Source organism: Pygocentrus nattereri, chromosome 24 (genome assembly GCF_015220715.1).
Source record: "Pygocentrus nattereri isolate fPygNat1 chromosome 24, fPygNat1.pri, whole genome shotgun sequence".
NCBI classification, from domain to species: domain Eukaryota; kingdom Metazoa; phylum Chordata; class Actinopteri; order Characiformes; family Serrasalmidae; genus Pygocentrus; species Pygocentrus nattereri.
Window position 1 is genome coordinate 4,994,636 of NC_051234.1, and position 19,392 is coordinate 5,014,027.

The following is a 19,392-nucleotide window of genomic DNA, read 5'->3' on the forward strand; positions in this document are numbered from 1 at the left end:
CCTGCCATCATGCTAACTAGCCAACTAAGTAAACAAAAGTGAATTCTAAAATACTTGTTTATAATTCACACAATAACGCATGGAAAAGAGGCTGATTTCACACAAAAAACAACATTTTAAAACAAAATATACAGGAAATATATGACAGTGGTGCTTGAAAGTTTGTGAACTCTTTAGAATTATCTATATTTCTGCATAAATTTGACCTAAAACTTCATCAGAATGTTTACACTAATAGTAGTTCTAATAGTAGATAAAAAGAATCAAATGAAACTAATGAGACAGAATTACTGGACTTGGTCATTTATTTATTAAGGAATATGATATCATATTACATATCTGTGAGTGGCAAAACTATGTGAACCTTTAGGATTAGCAGATAATTTGAATGTAAAATTAGAGTCAGGTGTTTTCGATCAATGCAATGGCAATCAGGTGTGAGTAGCTGTTATATTTGAAGAACAGGTATCTGTTACAGTCTGATCTTCAGAACACATATCTTTGGAAGTGTATCATGGTATGAACAAAGGAGATTTCTGAGGACCTCAGAAGAAGAGTTGTTGATGCCCATTAGGCTGAATAAGGTGACAAAACTTCAAAACTTCTGTAAAGAGTTTGAACTCCATCAATCCACAGTGAGACAGAGTGTGTACAAATGGAGGAAATTCAAGACCACTGTTACGCTCCCCAGGAGTGATCGATCAACAAAGATAACACCAAGAGCAAGGTGTGTAACAGTCCGCAAGGTCACAAAGAAAGCCAGGGTAACTTCTGAGCAACTAATCTCACAGTGGCTAATGTTAATATTCATGAGTCGACCACCAGGAAAACACTGAACAAAAAATGGTGTGCATGGGAGGGTTGCAAGGAGAAAGCCACCGCTCTCCAAAAAGAACAGCCTACAGTTTGCTAAAGATCACATGGACAAGCCAGAAGGCTATTGGAACAATGTTTTGTAGACGCATGAGACCAAAACAATTTTTTTTGGTTTAAATGAATAGTGATATGTTTGGAGAAAGGAAAACACTGTATCCAGCATACAAACCTTATCCCATCTGTGAAACATGGTGGTGGTAGTCATGGTTTGGGCTAAAATTCCACCAAGCCAATGTGCAGGACTAATCAACAGCTAGCAGAAATGTTTAGTTGCCATTATTACTGCACATGGGGGTCACACCAGATACTGAGTTCAGATACTTGTAATTTTGGATCATTTTCCTGTGTAAATAAATGACCACATCTAATATTTTTGTCTCATTTGTTTCATTTGGTTCTTTTTATCTACCGTAAGTGTGTGAAAATCTAAAGGAGTTTTAGGTCAGATTTATGCAGAAATACAGAAAATTCTAAAGGGTTTACAAACTTTCAAGCATGACAGTATTTAGTATTTAAAAACATGGGAATTCCCTTTAATCTTAATTTTAATTTAGATACATACCCAAGTGTCTGCAGCTTACACTGTGGACTCATCAGACATTCACAAAGCAGCTTCACTCCTATGTCTTCTAGCTCATTGTGACTGAGATTCAGTTTCTCTAGTTTACAATGCGGATCTGAGAGCCCAGCACAGAGAAGCTTGACTCCTAAATCTCCCAGACTGTTGGAGCTGAGATCCAGTTCGATCAGATGTGAGTTAGATGACTGGAGAACTGAAGCCAGAGTTTCACATGATTCATTTGTGAGATTGACACCAGCAAGACTGTGGGGGGGTTAAAACAAAACATATCACAGAGACTGCACATTTGCAGAATATTTCATGCTACATTTAGCATAAAACACAGTAAAACTTAGTAAGTACATAAAGTAAGTAAAATTGTAATAAAACCGAAAGCAGTGAATATAAAATTAGGTTTAGCTTGGGTTAATTATACATTATATTTTACTTTTAGGAACATTTTTCTTTGGAAATACTGTAGTGTTCCAGCAAAGCAGAAGACAGAGAAAATATCCGCTTCATGAAGGATTCTTAAACAGTATCATGACAGAAAAAGAAAAACCATCTCAATAACCATATCATGAGTTAATTCATTTTCTGTACATAATATAGCTAAAGAATTCCATGTAATGTATTTTTCAGCGATAGTCTGTTTGCTTTTTCTTTTAGTAAATCTCACAATGTCTTATCTTTGTGGTAGGTTTTATTTTATAAATTCCCATATTATTTAATTCCATTATTATCAGTGTAACAAAGCTAAAGTCCATTCTGTATAACTCATGCCACCCAACAGTATGTGGTTCACTGTTTTTGATAATCAAACTGACAAAACATTGTCGTGGCAGAGCACACACACATTAATATGCTGGCGGTTCATGTCAGGATGAGCTTTCAAGTCTGCAGCCTGATTTTTCTTGAAAACATAGCACTTTTTTGGCCATGCAAGTGTTTCCTTTCAACAACTTCTAATAATCATTTGGGGACTGAAAACACCCATTGACTCAGTTCTGCAAGTGGAATTTTTCTTCTTTTATTTAAGTCTGCACAAGCATACAGGGCCTTTACTACTGTATTTCGTGCTTTATAATTGCAACTCATAATAACTACACATTTTCAGTGGGAAACAGGTCTGGACAACAGGTTGTCTTATTTAGCACCAGCACTCTCTGATTATACAGCCATGTTGGTGTAACACATACATAATATAGTGTGGTGGTGTCATGTTGAAATAAGCATGGATGTCCCTGAAAAAGACAATATTAAGAAGGTTTGCTCCAAACTGTGTATATCTTACAGTGTTGATGATGCTTTCACAGAAGTTAGCCATGTCATGGGCACTATGACAGACTTTGAACTACACTGGTAACAATCTGGATAGTCTTTTTATTCTTTGGCCCAGAGAATATGACTTCCATTATGTCCATAAACAATTGGACAGTTTGACTCAGCAGACCACAATACATGTTTCCACTATGCATCAGTCCATTTACTTCTATACTTTATTTTATTTCTCTTGTACTTTAACTTCTGCCTAGATTTATTTCTATTTTGTATTTTTCCGCATAGTTTATGTAAGTTTATATGTAATTATAAAAATAATTCTAATTATCTATCTATCTATGATGTCTTTTGAACATTATACAATGTCCCTAGTTTTTAATTGGCCCAACTTCTTTGGAACTTGGTGTAGTCGGCAGTCATCAATTTCATAATGAGTAAATCTTCACTAAAACAAAAAAGTTAATATGCTAAAACATTAACATATTGTCTTCTTGTATTGTTTTAGTTTAAATAGAAAGTAGATTACAAATCACTGCTTTACATTTTTTATTGTTAGGATACTGAGTAGAAAACAAAAACTTACATGGCTCTTCTTGAAGTCCTGACAACTGGCAACAATCTGCGGTATCCTTCAGGAGACGTGTTGTACATCTTCAAGTCAAATTCATTCAGCACATCGTCTGAAGTTAGTAGCACATAGGCCAGAGCAGAGCACTGGTCGGGTTGGAGCTCTGTCTGAGAATGTCTGGCTGATCTCAAGAAACTCTGGATTTCTTCCACCAAGGAGTTGTAATTCAATTCATTCAGACAGTGGAACAGATTGATAGCCCTTTCTGCTGAAGATCCATTTTTGATCTTCTCCTTAATGTAGTTCACGGTTTCCTCAATGCTTTCCACATAACTTTTTGACAGCATTCCTGCCAAAAGAACCTGACTGGATTCAAGTGAAAGACCAAGAAGAAACCGAAGGAAAAGGTCAAAGTGACCGTTCTCACTCTGCAACGCTCTGTCCACTGCACTCTTGTGCAAATCTGACATCTTCAAGGTATTGCTCTCTGGGTCTTGGCTGAGTACATTTATATGGCTGTTTATGAATTTGAGTTGCACGTACACTGCAGCAAGATGCTCCTGAATGCTCAAGTGTACAAAGCAGAAGACTTTTTCTCGGTATAATCCAAACTCTTCTTTGAAGATTTCTGTGCAAATTGTAGAGTACTCAGATGCTTTGCTCACATTTATACCACATTCTCTCAGATCTTTTTCATAGAAAATCAGATTCCCCTTCTCTAATTGCAGAAATGCTAGATTCCCCAGTTTTGTGATCATCTCCTTGTCCAATTCTGTCATGTGTGTATCATCCCTAATCACTTCATGGTACTTATTGTTCTTCATTTGAGTTTGAATAAGAAGAAAGTGGGTGTACATCTGAGTCAGAGTTTTAGGCACTTCTTCACAGTCTGGTTTATCTAACATTTTCTCCAGGACTGTGGCAGATATCCAACAGAAGACTGGAATGTGGCACATAATGTGAAGGCTCCTTGAAGACTTTATGTGTGCAACAATTCTGCCAGCAAGGCCCGGTTCACTGAACCTTTTCCGGAAGTAGTCCTCTTTTTCAGAATCATTAAATCCTCGGACCTCCGTAACCTGGTCAACACAATCAGGAGGGATCTGAATGACCGCTGCTGGTCGGGAGGTTATCCAGAGGAGAGCAGAGGGAAGCATATTCCCCTGAATGAGATTTGTTAGCAGAGCATCCACAGACGTTTTCTTTATAGGGTCACAGCACATTTCATTGTTCTTAAAATCAAGAGGAAGTCGGCACTCGTCCAGACCATCAAAGATAAACACAGTCTTTACTTCCTCGCTTCTAATAGTTTGTAGTTCTTTGAGTTCTGGAAAATACTGATGAAGAAGTTGAATCAAGCTGTACTTGTCATTTCCCTTCAAATTCAGATCACGAAAAGGGAGTGGAAACATGAAGTGGATGTCCTGGTTTGCCTTCCCTTCTGCCCAGTCCAGGATGAATTTGTGCACGGAGACTGTTTTCCCAATCCCAGCGATGCCCTTTGTGAGCACAGTTCTGATGCGTTTTCTCTGTCCGGGTAAAGGTTTGAAGATATCATTGTATTTTATCGCGTTCTCTCGAATGCCTTTGTTCTTTGACGCTTCCTCAATCAATCTGACTTCATGTTCTATATTCACACCTCCACTCCCTCCTTCTGTGATCAGCAGCTCTGTGAAGATCTCATTTAAAGGGATTGGATTCACTTGTTGAGCATTTCCCTCACGTATACACTCAAATTTAGATTTAAGACGATCTTGTAGACTAGACTTAAGATAATCCTGTTCGTTTTTAAGGTTCTTCCCTGCAGAAAGAAGATTACATTCAGTAATAATGAGATAACCCCTGTTTATCCCTAGTGTAACTATCATTCTATTAATAATTCTACCAATTTCTCAAAAGTTCTGCTTATTTATATGGTTAAGATATCAGATCATTCAAAGTACTATCATGTAAAGTGCACATTCTAGAGAAACTGACTAAGACAGCTTTTTTTCAAAGTGGTGGTGCCATCTGAAACATTTAATGCTTCTAAAAGCTACCTTACATAAATCTATGACATGAAACTGTAACAGGGAGCGAGGAGGCGGACGCATGTGTGCAGATAAGCGACCGTTATTAAGAGCAAATCCAGGATCATAGTCTAAACGGTCCAGGGTCATAGAGCCAACACGGATTGATCAGGGTGCAGACATGACAGACAAACCAGAATCAAACAATAAACATTCAGCACGATCAAACATAACAAAGACCAAACAATATCAAACACTTCAACCAGTACAAAGACCAGCAAAATAAAGGGCAAAGCACAGGGCTTAAATGACAGGGTAAACAAGGGACAGGCAGGAAACAGGTGGAGACAATCAGGGGGCTGGACTAAAAACCAAAACAAATGCACATGGACCGGACTGGGAGGGGCCAATCATGACAGAAAAGACCTGAGATGTTATTTTATGAGAGTTTTGAGAGAAGCCTTCGGTCTAAAACATATTTTTAAACATATATTTATGGTGGAGAGCAATTCCAGTATGTAGCATCTACCCCCATCCCCACCCCTAGACTGGTCATCCTGGACATAAATTAAAGTGGCTATATTTGCACTGTAGATTTTATGAACCCTGGGTCCTGTAATACTGTAAAGATATGTTGGTACATTTCACACCACTCTGAATGACTACGTTCACATCTTAATGAATGAACGGAGAAGAAATTTTGAAATCTGGAATTTCTCTTTAAATCCTTTATGGAACATTTATATGCATTTTCTGGTTAAGCTGCAGAAATAAAGACTAAAAAGCAGACATATTTTAAATATCATGCCAATTAAAAACAACTATTTAAGTGATAAAATTGATTCATTGCTGTAATTTCAAACAACAAACCCATTTGATGTATCTGTCATTTTCTCCTTCTGCATTAAGCATATTACAAATGCTCTGCCTTCAAATACTTTCGTGCCTTATTTTTATCTAAGGTCTGACTATAACATCTCAAAGATATCAAACATGATCACACAAGGACACCTGAAGAATTAATTTTCTCCTACCTTTCTCCAGCATGAACTTTAAGGCTATCTTTAGAGCACCCTCTGAGCCAAAGCTCTCCAGAACAAGTTCAGATGCTTCATGGACATCATGGGCCTCCTGAGGAGACTCGAAGCATTCGGGGTAACTTTCACACAGATAATTCATGAACTCATTCTTGTCTATGCTGTGCAGTATTTGCTCAAGTAAGCATACTGTGTCGAGCTCCTGGAGGACCTGTAACCAAGAAACATGCCAGCAAATGATTTAAGGGATTAAGGCACTCTGACCTATGTGAAAAATTTTATTTGCTGTAAACATGGCCTATTCGCCTCCTACAGTAGTGACACAGTAGTCTCCGGAATGTTTGACCTGTTTAAAGGTAATATATATATGCTAAACTAAAGAAGCAAAATATGAACATTCAACATGCCTTGACTGATCAACTACATCGGTAGTAATACAGTTTAAACAAACAGTTTGCTGACAAACCTTTCTTTTAAAGCGAGAATAACAGGTTGATGGAAAATGTATGTTTGTGCCACACACCACAAAGAGAGGAGTTAAAACACAATAATTCAGAATTCATCATTACTTTTTAAAATGTCTGATGTGAAAGTAAATGCAGAAGCAGCATTTTGCAGCACTGTGCTTGCAAATTTCAGCTACTGGCTGGACCAAGGCCATCATTCAGAATGGCGCTCAATAACACAATAACAAATATGCATCTTCTGCATCCAATGATTTAGAAGGTCTTAAAACTGGTCTATAAAATATGTGATGTACCATCATGGGCACCAACTTGGGTTAAATATCGAGTACTCTCACTTTGGCTAGGGAAGTTGAATCTTGGAGATTCACGAGTTGTTTAAAACATTAAGGTACTTATGATGGGCCGATGTCTGAGAAACAACACACAGCATTCCAGTTTTAGTTATTTTACTATTAAAAAGAAGAATATACCAGTTTATCACATACTTTTCCTCAGTACTTAATCTTTTGTTTGTAAGACTCAGTCCGTTTAGCAATGTGAAATTTATTTATTTATTTTTAAATAAATAAATAAACCCTAACTGCTGAAACTCGATCTTGCCCCTTCTTGTGTTATGGTTCTCTAGCCGAACTCTAAGGCCGAGTCCCACCCTCTTCCTTGTTTCTTCGTTCTCGCTACCAATCGCCAATCAAATTAAACTATATCCCCGAGTCTCAGTAAGTTTTACACTGGTGGCTGCTGTGGCTGGTGGTAACTGCATTGAATATTTTTGTGTGCATTTTTGGTGGCAGCTTCTGCTGACGCAACTCACTTTTTTTGTGACTGGTTTGGACCCGCCCCTTCAGCATGAAATTTATTAACACTGGGCGGTCACCTTGGAGGCCCCATTGAAAGTAGCAGCCCAGTGTGGATGAGCATAGTTGCATACTCCCAACAGAGGACGATGACCACTTTGTGATTACTTATAACCAACTGGCATCAATCTCTATATCTATCATCTGGAGTCGATGATAACAGCTCTGCCCCACTTCAAAGACCATGTCACCCTCTTCCTCATTGTTATGATACACAAGGCCAGCGTTCAGACTACAGACTTCAGACTAGTACTGCAGCTATTGCTGCCTCCTCTGTTATTGTTCCCACTCTGTCTGGAACCAGTCGTTCATGCAGGAGGATGCCCCTTAGGCCAGATGCTTTCCCTCTCAGGCCTGCCACAATAGGAGTACACATTAGTCTTAGCCATTACCAAATCTAGCACCTCACTTGAGCAGCAGATTTATCTAACATGTGACTGACTACAAGTGAAATACCACAGCTTAAGAGCCGTTTGAAAGATTTTGACAATGTTTTCAGTTCCCACCCCAATGATTATGGCCAAACTGATCTTACCCATCATTCCATTGATACAGGTGATGCTAAAGCCATTACATTGCAGCCCTACTGCACATCTCCAGCCACACAAGTATTGTTACAGCAGGACGTAAACAAGCTCTTGGAGCATCACATATAAGGATCACATAGTGCTTGGTCAGCTCCGGTGGTGCTGGACCAGAAAAAAGATGGCACCCACCGATTTTGCGGGGATTGCATGCAGTTAAGATTAAGGATGCACACCCACTCCTTTGTGTGGATGACGCTTTAGATAAGCTAGCTGGTGCCTGTGGATTCAGCACCATTGATTTCACTGCTGGATATTGGCAGATACCACTTCACCCTTGAAACAAAGGAAAAACAGCATTCTCAACTAGCACTGGGCTCTTCCATTTCCAGATGATACCTAAGGGAATTTCCAATGCACCCCCAGGCTTCCAGCGCTTTATGGAGTTGGTTCTCTATGGCCTCCACAGGAATATTTATGGAATTGTTTCTCCATGGCCTCAATTGGAATGTTTAGTTTATCTTAAAGACGTCATAAAATATAGTGCTGATTTTTCATGCTGACATCTCCATCCCTGGAAAGAGGTTTTTTTTAATGATTTTGTGTTGCTGGCCTCAAATTAAAGCCATCCAAGTGTCACCTTTCTTGTTCTTCACTCACATTTTTGGGCCATCAAGTCTCTAGTGAAGGCATTCAGCCTAACCCCGTAACACTGTAAAAACATCACCCATTTCAGCCATCCCCAATCTGGCGGCTCCTTTCCTGTTTCATATTGATGCCTCCCTTCATGCCATCGGGAGTGGTCTGTCTCAAAAGGTGGCCGTCATTGTATATGCCAATCATACACCTCCAGTTTCAGAAGTGGTCAGCATTTGATCTTGTACACCATTATATGGTCTGTTTGCCATTTCCATCATTACCTGGCCTTTCATCCATTTACCATCATCACAGACCACAAGCCATTGGTGGGTCTCAAAAAGCTTCCACTGAATCAGGATCCCACTGGCAGATGTGCACACTAGGCTGTCGAACCTCCATGAGTAGACTGTAGTGCACTGCGATGGCACTAAACACCTCAACACAGATGCTATGTCCGGCTGCCCTCATGATACTCCATCTGATGTACATGCCCCCTCCGTACCTGACATCTTTGTTGGTTACAACTGCAACTCGGACAGCTACTGAGCATTCTAGGCAGCATTATCCCAGATGCCCGGTCTCATTTTCCATGGCTGCATGACATGTCTAAAGTAGTCCAAACAAAAACACACCCCACAACCCTATAAAAATCCACCGGCAGTGTACTTTTAAACCAGCTAGGTATGTCAGGACAATTACGATTCTAGCAACCCTGTGTGACAGGGAAAGAGCTCATGAGTGAAACGTGGAATGTGGAAAACACATTTTCTGGTTGCTGTAGTGCCCCAGAAATTTAAACACTCTACTGTTAAGAGCGGTTTCACTATAGCAGCTATTTTCAGACTGTACTGAGCAGTTATAAAATCACAGCTTTACTCCAGCTTAACACTATAGGAGATGTTTCCACCCCTTCTTTAGTTTTGGGGGTGGGCGATAAACTCCATCACCTCCCTCCAACAACAGTTGGTGCCCATGTGTACCCTATAAAACATATAGCTAAGCATGTACTGCATTATTACACTATATTTCTTGGATCTAAGCAGCTGATCTCTTACCCTGGCTTTTGTTGTGTAGCTTTTCTCGTGGCCTCTGTGTTTCAGAGTTGGGCACAGTTTACAGATCAGGTCCTGGTCTGTTTTACAGAACACTTCCATAGGCATCTTGTGTTCTGGGCAGAGTCTCTCCTCTTGGTGTCCAGAGGTGTCTCGCAAAGTGTATCCCTGTGGTGCTGTTGTTGAGGTTGGCCAATTTTCTCCACTGCTCTTTTCTCCCTGGTTAAACTTTATTGGTCGGTCTAGTGACTTGTTACTCTTCATAGAGATATAACTAGGAGATGGTGACTGTGGTCTCCCTATTTCAGCACTATAACCAGAAAACATAGAAAGACCTTATTAAATTAATTAAATCGTCACAGCTTTACTAATAAAGATGATCTTTTTTCAGTGTATTTCACATATCACTTTTCAGACTTCAAAAAGCTAATGCTAGCCCCCTACTGGCCATTCCACCAGCTAAATGAAATCAGTTTGAATTAGAGATGGGTAATAATGCAACATTTTAATGTTATTCTGAGAGCCTTTTTATCATGATAAACACTGTGCTTTCCTGAGGATATCCTTAGTATTTAAATAACACTGACAATATCGGAATGGTATTGGTATCAGACAATGCTCAAGGGTTCATTATTGATACTGGTATCTCAAAATTAAATCTAATCTGTAATAGAATACCCTTTGTAATGTTTTGACAATGGCAATATAGGTAAATAGATTAAATATAACTATTGAAAAAGTGTATCGTTATATATGTCTTAAACTTTTACATTACAGACCTTTTTCCAGTGCTTGTTTGTCCTTGGCAAAACTTGTCCTGCCAGTCCATGGACGCATCACTCTTCATGGATGCACAGCTGGAAATGGGTGAAGTTGGCTTTCCTGACTAGAACAAAAATAAACAGCTGGTCAATATATGTTCCTTTAAAGGAAAAATAAAGGAAAAATAACAGGGAAGGTCAAACTACACCCGGCTTGAGGAGCGTTATTTTCTTGGTGACAATGTCAGAGTGGGTAATCAGAAGAGTCAGAAGAATTCCCAGGGGTATTCTGATGAATTGTGCTACCTTGTTGAAATGTCTGGCCATAGTGCAAAACTACAGGTAGGATATTTTCATAGCTGAGGTCTTATGAGAAAATGCTATAAGCATTAAAATGTAGGATACTTAAATAGCCTAAATTACAGAATGCATAACCAGTATTGAAATGCATAGGTAAGATATTTTACCTATACATACATGTACATAGGACATGCCGTGCACATTTTAAGCCGGTAAACCAGCAACCCCTAGTAACTAACAACTGCATTATTTATAGTAGAACAGACATTCAAATAAGAAGCTAAATTCAGTCTAGAGAGATCAAATTCAGTGCAATGGTGTGAGACTAGTACTGGATTACACAACATGCAGTGCTACACAGAGTTCATTACTTTTTGCATTATAAAGCAAAAAGTTTACTTGAATCATGTAAGGATTGATAGCAGCAACAAAAAACAAGATTGCACCAAGAAAACAAGAATCAAAAAGCTACTTAAGGAAACTTAGGACATTTCTGAGCCAGTGGGCAGTGAAAAATGCTGACCCCAACCTATTTAGCTAGCTTTAGTTTTAAAAGAACGTACTGCTGTGTTATATGCTATTCAATATTGTGCATGTGGTATATGTTTGTAACCAGAGCATTCAGTTCAGCCTATTTCTGTTCCTACATGGTCACTTGTCACTGGTCACTTAAAAACTGTGCCTAATCTTGCCTAAACGTGACAGCCCAATGTTTAGCGGGCTGGCTAAATGTCTGGTGCCTGCGCACAGGAAATAAAGATCAAGGTCAGTCTCCTCATTTCAAGCAGGTTTGGATTCTGCACTGGTGCTATGATCCGTATTGGACTTTTCATTGCTACACTGTAGATTAATGGCCCTTTTGAAACAAATCCTAAATCAGAAGTTAGCCTTCCCATGTTGATAGAACAGAGAAGATGACTGCGGTAGAATGTGTTTAGGCCTGTTCTAAGGCTTATTGTCTCTTATACAACAGTTCGTTCCGGCCACACAAGCTGACTGATTGAGAAGCATTCTAACTGTGCTGTAATTTTGCCATAACACATTTTTTTCTGTATCACTGTATCACTCTGCTGAGACGCCATTGCTAAGCAATGACTGACAGCTGTAGGAGACGCTCAACCCATTGAACAGAAAATGGACACCTTTTAAGATCACATTTGACCAACAGCCAATGTGGTCAGGCTCTGAAGATGAGACTACTCTAAATTTCCTTATTGTCATCACCACTTGAGCGAGCTTTTCATTCAGCAGCTGTGACAGAAGAACAGCTAAACAACCTGGCTTTTAATGACCTATGTGACAGAAGAAAACAACTGCTGATGTTTGACATTTGTGGCACGGATGTTACCATCAATACTGGCAAATACTTAAAAAATACACTAGATGGACAAAAGTATTGGGACACCTACACATTACACCTACAAGAACCTATGTTAATGTTCCCCCCTTTGTAGCTATAACAGCTTCCACTCTTCTGGTAAACTTTCTACAGGATTTTGGAGAGTGTCTGTGGGAATTTTTGTTCATTCATCCAGAAGAGCATTTGTGAGGTCAGACACTGATGATGGGTGAGAGGGTCTGGCTTGCAAACTCCGCTCTAGTTCATCCCAAAGGTGTTTGATGGGGTTGAGGTCAGGGCTCTGTGAGGGCCAGTCAAGCTCTGCCACACCAAACTCACCCAGCCATGCCTTTATAGACCTGCGGCTCAGTCATGCTGAAACAGAAAAGGGCCTTCCCCAAACTGTTCCCACAAATATAGAAGTGTACAATTTGTAAAATGTCTTGGTGACTGTGAAGAAAAAACTGAGCCAGGATTACACATTAAGTGACAAAACGCAACTCAATGGGTTCTCCAGTGTCTCCCATTGTGGCCTATCACTATATGGAAGAAGCAGAGAGTAGAACGTTGAACACCTACAAGGGATATTACAGATAATATTAATTCCATGGATAAAAACAAAGTGTATTGGAAAGGAGATGAGTGAGAATAAGCTTCCTTTCCTAGATTGTGCCATAAAGGTGGGAGAAGAGGGGAATCTGCAAGCAGAGATATGCGAAAAGCCCACCTACACTGACCAGTACGTCATGTTTGACTCCCATCACCTACTGGAAAACTGTGGGTGATTTGCACTTTGCAATATTGGGCCAAGAAGATCTACACCTTCTGAGGCCAAATGCATCCCCGTTATTTTAAACCCATGAACACACTAAGACAGGGTTTGGTCCATTCAAAGGACAGGACTTCTTTGTCGGCTTTGCGACAATGCCTGTTGTAAAAAGCTCTATGTAAACAAACCTTAAGAGCATCTTAAGGGCAACCTCCTATGTTCCATTAAGTAAAGTGAGGAGTGCAAAGATGGGTTGATGCATATCCCACTACTAAAAGGTACAGCGCTGCATACTGCTAACTTCTAAATACAGGATTTTATTCTTGGCGTGGGGTCTCTCAAAGGTGATCACAAGGACTCACTTTACCAGGAAGGTTTGTCAAGAATTTGCAAGGTTTTTAGAAACAAAGTGGCTTCTTCATTTCCCTTTTGACCTCAAGCATTAGGTCAGACTGAAAGGACAAATTAAAAGTCCAAACTGACCAAGCTACATCAACATGAATGGGTCTCATGGGTGGATGCCTTACTTGCTGTGCTTTGCCACATCAGAGCTTCAACTAACAAACAAACCCCTCTGTTACTGTATGAAATTATCACAGGTCAATCCATGTCACTCCCTGGGATTACTGATATAATATTGTGGGGTCAAAACAAACACACACACACACACACACACACACACACACACACACACACACACACACACACACTTCTCCCTCAGGGTTGGCGGTTGGGGGGTACTGGAGCCTATCTCAGCGTGTCCAATCAGCCTGATTGCATGTCTTTGGACTGTGGGAGGAAACCAGAGAGCCCGGAGGAAACCCACACAGACACGGGGAGAACATGCAAACTCCAGAGAGGACCCTGGTCACCAGCCAGGGAATTGAACCCAAGCCCTCCTTGCTGTGGGGCAACAGCGCTACCCACTGCCCCACCGTGCCGCCCAGGGTCAAAATAATAAACAAAAATTTTTCATTTCTGTCATAATCACAGACATTTGATTCGATTGATTATCATTCATGATTTAATTCCGGGACACATTCACTGACCCTTCAAAGTGCTATATGAATGCAGCTACAGACTATAGCCTTCATCTTAACATCTTAACATTCATCTGTAGTTGCTATATTTGGTGCAATGGCTGTTTTCTGGGATTTCCCAGAGTACAGCAGAAAGAACCCAATGACCCAGTGCCCTGCATTATTACACAATATTTCTTGGATCTAAGCAGCTGATCTCTTACCTTGGCTTTTGTTGTGTAGCTTTTCTTGTGGGCTCTGTGTTCTGGAGTTGGGCACAGTTTACAGCTCAGGGTCTGGTCTGTCTTGCAAAACACTTCCAATGGCATTTTGTGCTCTGGGCAGAGTCTCTCCTCCTGGTGTCCAGCCGTGTCTCCCAGTGTATATCCCTGTGATGTTGCTGCTGAGGTTGGCCAATTTTCTCCACTGCTCTTTTCTCCCTGGTTGAACTTTATTGGTCGGTCTAGTGACTTGTTACTCTTCATAGAGATATAACTAGGAGATGGTGACTGTGGTCTCCCTATTTCAGCACTATAACCAGAAAACACAAAAAGACCTCATACCGGTCACAGTTTTCATTTATCACAGCCTTATAAATAGAGCTGATCACTTATAATGCACTTTGCATATTTTTAGACTCTAAAAAGCTAATTGCTAAAATGGCTTTCTGCTGGCAAATATGAATATTTTCAGTTAATAAAATCATGGAGAGGCCCTGCTGTGAAATATATATATATATATATATATATATATATATATATATAGCGCAACAAAAATAGCAATAAAAACACTTTCAGAAATGTTGACTTTTCTTGCTCACTTATGAAGGTGCAAAGAATTCCCTTTCTGTTTTCTAAATCATGCACATTTCCACCAGAATATATTCCATCAATGTTACTAAAGAAAAGAAATGCATCGTTCAAAAGAGAGACCTCCCAAACAGGCGGAACTTTTATTTTAATTTCATGTGAAAAAGGGTCCTGGTCATTGAATAAAACTTCTCATAAGTCTTATTTTCATTATTATGCAGATTTTACAGATACAGATATGCAGATACAGATTTATTCAGCAAACATGTTAAAAGTAACTATTGAAATCATTTTTAAGTATATTATTATATTTGTCTTAGATTTCTGCATTACAGACCTTTTTCCAGTGCTTGTTTGTCCTTGGCAAAACTTGTCCTGCCAGTCCATGGATGCATCACTCTTCATGGATACACAGCTGGAAACAGGTGAAGCAGGTTTTCCTGACTAGAACAAAAATAGACAGCTTATTAATACATGGTCCATGAAAAATAAGCATTGCTTAAAAGTGAGGTCAAATTATCTACACATTTTCTTTCAGTAGCAATGCCAATGTGGGCATTTGAGAGAATTCCTGATGGGCCGATATTCTAAAAATTGTGATACCTTGTTGAAATGTGCCTGCCAGAGTGCATGTTACTAGGTAGCTCCCTACACAAAACTGTAGGAAAGATATTTTAATGGATAATCTCATTGAATCAAAAAATACTATGAGCAGCAAATCTACAGCAAGGCTACATCAACTTATCAGAAAATATCACCTGCATTAAAACTAAAGGTATGATTTTTAATTGGCCTAAACCACGTTATTAGAAAATACCACCAGTTTTGAAATGTGTGGATAGTATATTTTGACAACCTAAAGCAGTATTTCTCAACCCTGGTCCTGGAGGCCCAATGCCCTGCACATTTTAATGCTGTTCCTCCTTTGATACAGCCATCTTAACTCAATAAAGGGCTGTTAATGAGCTGATTCTTTAAATCAGGTATGCTGGAAGCAGGGAAAGTGTTAAAAAGCGAAGAGCAGTGGGTCTCCAGGACCAGGGTTCAAAAACTGGCCTAAAACATTCTGCCAGAAAATGTTACAAGCATTAAAAGAATAATAAGGATATTTTGATAGCCCAAATCATCTTTTTGGTTGTATGTAGTAATGTAAAGTATCAAAACAGTACAAAGGTATCAGGCATTCCATCTTTTAGTACAGTGATCACAGAGTTAAAATTCACTTGAACTGGAAGTGAGTCAAGGTTGAGAGAAAATTACAGCACTTACCACCTCAACCTCTGACTCTGATGAGGTTCTTCTGGACCTTTTTGCATAATCATCTTTAACTTCCGCATCTTGCTTTGATTCTTGCCTTTTCATTCTTCTCTGAAAGACAGGCATTCACATTTAAATGAATAAATGTCTCTGATCCTCAACTTTCTGAACAAAGCACGCATACATAATCAGAAAGCCCATATAATGAGAACAGCACTCATTAAAGATAAGAAGTTCCTTTCAATACACTATCTGTGATTTCTCTGTGTATTTTCATGTGAGAGATGCAATCTCTGACCATGTGAAAAATGAGGAAAAAAATAAAGAAATAAAACATTCATTTGTCAAATGCCTACATGATGTTGTCTCATTACATCATTGAGAACCCAGGACAGGGTTGGGAAACACTGGCCAAGCAATGATTTGGCCAGGGATAACATTATATTATTTGGCTCTCCAGAAAACTGTCTAATCTCAACCCATCTGCAAGTGAGAGAGCAATCCTATTTTTAAAACATATATAGCTCATTAAATTCAAATGACATTATTTAAGTATATTAATCTATACTGTAATGTTAATGTTACTGTAAACGTAACTATGCTCTTTATTCATATATTGTTTTGTCTTTTTGCCCTAGGTCCATTGCACTTTAGCCACACAAGACAAAGAGAAAGGACACCCTAATGTGCTGATGTAAAATGACACATTACACAGACATCCTAGAAAGATTTAACCACTCTCAAGTATAACCCTGGTTCCAAAACAGTTGGGATGCTGTGCAAAATTTTAGTAAAAATACAATTCAATGACATGCAAAACATGTAAACCCAATTTTTAACTGAAATATTACAAGACAACATATCAAATGTTGAAAATGAGAAATGTTATTGTTTTGTTTTTTTTTTTTTTAATTATGTGCCTGTTTTGAATTTGACGCAAGCAACACGTTTCAAAAAAGTAGGGATGGGAGCATGTTTATCACTGTTTACCACTGTGTTGCATTACCTCTTCTTTTACCAACACTAAGTGTTTGTGACAGGTGTGGACAGCAGGCAGACCAGTTTAGCCCCTGGACTCTATTACTATAAAGACTTGCTGTTGTAATAAGTGCAGAATGTGGTTTGGTATCATCTTGCTGAAATAAGCAAGGCCTTCCCTGAAAAAAGACGTCATCTGGATGGCTGCATATGTTGCCAAAACTTTTATATATTCATCCATCCATCCATCCATTTTCTAAGCCACTTCTCCATCAGCAGTAATGGTGCCTTCACAAATGTGCAAGCCACCCATGCCATGTGCACTAATGCACCCCTATATCATCATGCATACTGGCTTTTGAACTGGGCACTGATAACACGCCAGGTGGTCTTTAGCTTGGAAGACAAAGTGCCCATGATTTCCAAAAAGACTTTCAAATTTGGATTCATTGGAACACAGGACACTTTTCCACTTCATATGAGTCCATCTTAAATGAGCTCAGGCCCAGAGAAGGAGGCAGCATTTCTAGATTGTGTAACAACTGCAGTTGAAATAATGCACTGGTCTTCAGTGTTAGGGCTGTGCTTTATAGCTGTAGTCTTGACTACATGCCAATCAGTAAATGAAGCTGGTCTAGTCAGAGAAGAAAGGCTCTTCAGCTAAGCTAACTTCGTTACCACAGCAGAGCTGGTTTATGAGGAGCCTGGCCGCTTACTATTCTCCCCGTTATAACAAAAACTGGACTGCTAAACAGCAGAGGGCGCCCACGAGTGAGTCCTCAATGAATGGGAGTGAATGGAGCTCAACGGCTAAACACGAACAATTAAAATAGTTTCTAATCACTCGTCCAGAACCTTCCTTTAATTTTAGAAACTAGAAGGATGAATTTCACTAAAAAAAAAACAAAGAAATCTCACCTGTATTTCCTTTTTTCTACAGTAAACGGGGTTTAGGCAGCAGGAGGCGGGCTTTAACGCTAGAGCGTGATGATTGATGGGCGAGCGGAGCAGCTCATTGGCTGTTCGCGCTCACTGACGTCATACACGGACATACATAGGCGGCGTTTTAAACTCCTATAGCTCGAGTTTAAAAGCTCTTAAAAACATAACAGCGGTGTTAAAATGTCTTATGATATCCTGTGTTCAGGAAATGACCGCATTATTTTACATCAAAAATGTTAAAGCATTTATAAACTATGATTTTGCTCAAAAGCTCCATATCAACCCATTCATTTTGGACTCCGCCTCACACTGCGGTTTTGCGGTACTGCTGCACCCATGAGGTCAACGGAGAAACTGCAAATCTACTGGCAAACTTTATGTTTTATGCTTACGTTATGGCATGTCATTCGTGTTTGGTCTTATCTTACCGTCCTCTCTCACAATCGACTAACAACCCGGTCGCATGATGATTTAGCCCAGTCCAGCTGAAAAACACAGTCCAGTCTGTGAGTCTGTGTACCTGTTCATAATAAATAATAAGTTAGCACTGAAGGCTAACTCCGATAACAGTTTACCCCTTAAAATGGAGGCAACCGCTTCCTTTCGTTATCTGAAGGAGGAGCAAGTGAAGAAGAAAACGAAAGGGGTGCTGTGTTCACAGCTGGTTTAAGCCTCCCACAAACGAACCGATTCTCTTGGAGTCGACTCCCCATCACTGAACAAAGCTTTCCTGCCTAGGCGTGATGTAGAGTTAAAACGTGCTCACCTCTTCCAGCACTCTGGCAGCTTATCCCAGGATTGTTTCTTGGTGAGGTCCCCTCTTCTTCACTTCATGGATTAGTTTCTCCTCTTCCATCTGAGGTGGAACGGCAGATGAAAGGCGGCGCGTGGCGTCGCGCCGCTCCGCATTGCGCCCTGTCCTGATGTTGACACGCAGCTTCATGGATTATAATGGGAGCGTTCTGATTTTGTCGTTGTCACTTGCTGTGAGGAGACGATGTTAGCCCCACATACCTTATCATTTACGTGCAAGGTTTCTTTGCCTCTTATGAAGAGGTGTACAGAGGCAGAGACTGGACAGTATGCTTTTCAGCTGGACTGTGTGGTCAGGAATGGACTCTTATCATATAGTCGTAAATTGGTCGACTGTGAGAGGGCACGATAAACATATAAAACATAAATAAAGGACACAAACAGAGTTTTATAAGTTATCTCTTTCACTGTGCGAGATTATTATTATTATAATTATTATTATTATTACAAATGGGTTTGTTTTGGAAATGTACAGTGGGGGCTATTGGCGTAAACCTGCAGGTGAATAAATAGTCTCATTGGGGTTGAATCAAGTCGCA

At 39.7% G+C, this 19,392-nt stretch overlaps 1 protein-coding gene across 3 annotated transcripts in view; it reads right to left on the bottom strand.

The window, feature by feature from the left end:
• Positions 1 to 19,165, bottom strand: part of LOC119262364 (NACHT, LRR and PYD domains-containing protein 12-like) — a 30,785-nt gene extending 11,620 nt beyond the window's left edge. For 2 of the 3 annotated variants that reach the window (XR_005129568.1, XM_037533890.1), the window contains exons 1-9: positions 18,469 to 18,632; positions 16,133 to 16,231; positions 15,201 to 15,307; positions 14,279 to 14,585; positions 10,646 to 10,752; positions 9,870 to 10,176; positions 6,328 to 6,541; positions 3,300 to 5,085; positions 1,439 to 1,699 (exon numbers count right to left, since the gene is read on the bottom strand). Coding sequence is in view for 2 of the 3 variants with exons in the window: in XM_037533890.1 (XP_037389787.1) it covers positions 1,439 to 1,699; positions 3,300 to 5,085; positions 6,328 to 6,541; positions 9,870 to 10,176; positions 10,646 to 10,752; positions 14,279 to 14,585; positions 15,201 to 15,307; positions 16,133 to 16,225 (3,182 nt within the window). In the remaining variant the exon portion in view is untranslated. Of the gene's footprint in view, positions 1 to 1,438; positions 1,700 to 3,299; positions 5,086 to 6,327; positions 6,542 to 9,869; positions 10,177 to 10,645; positions 10,753 to 14,278; positions 14,586 to 15,200; positions 15,308 to 16,132; positions 16,232 to 18,468; positions 18,633 to 18,806 lie in introns of those variants that run through there. The other variant, XM_037533891.1, reaches the window with a different exon arrangement.
• Between the last annotated feature and the right edge of the window lie 227 nt (positions 19,166 to 19,392).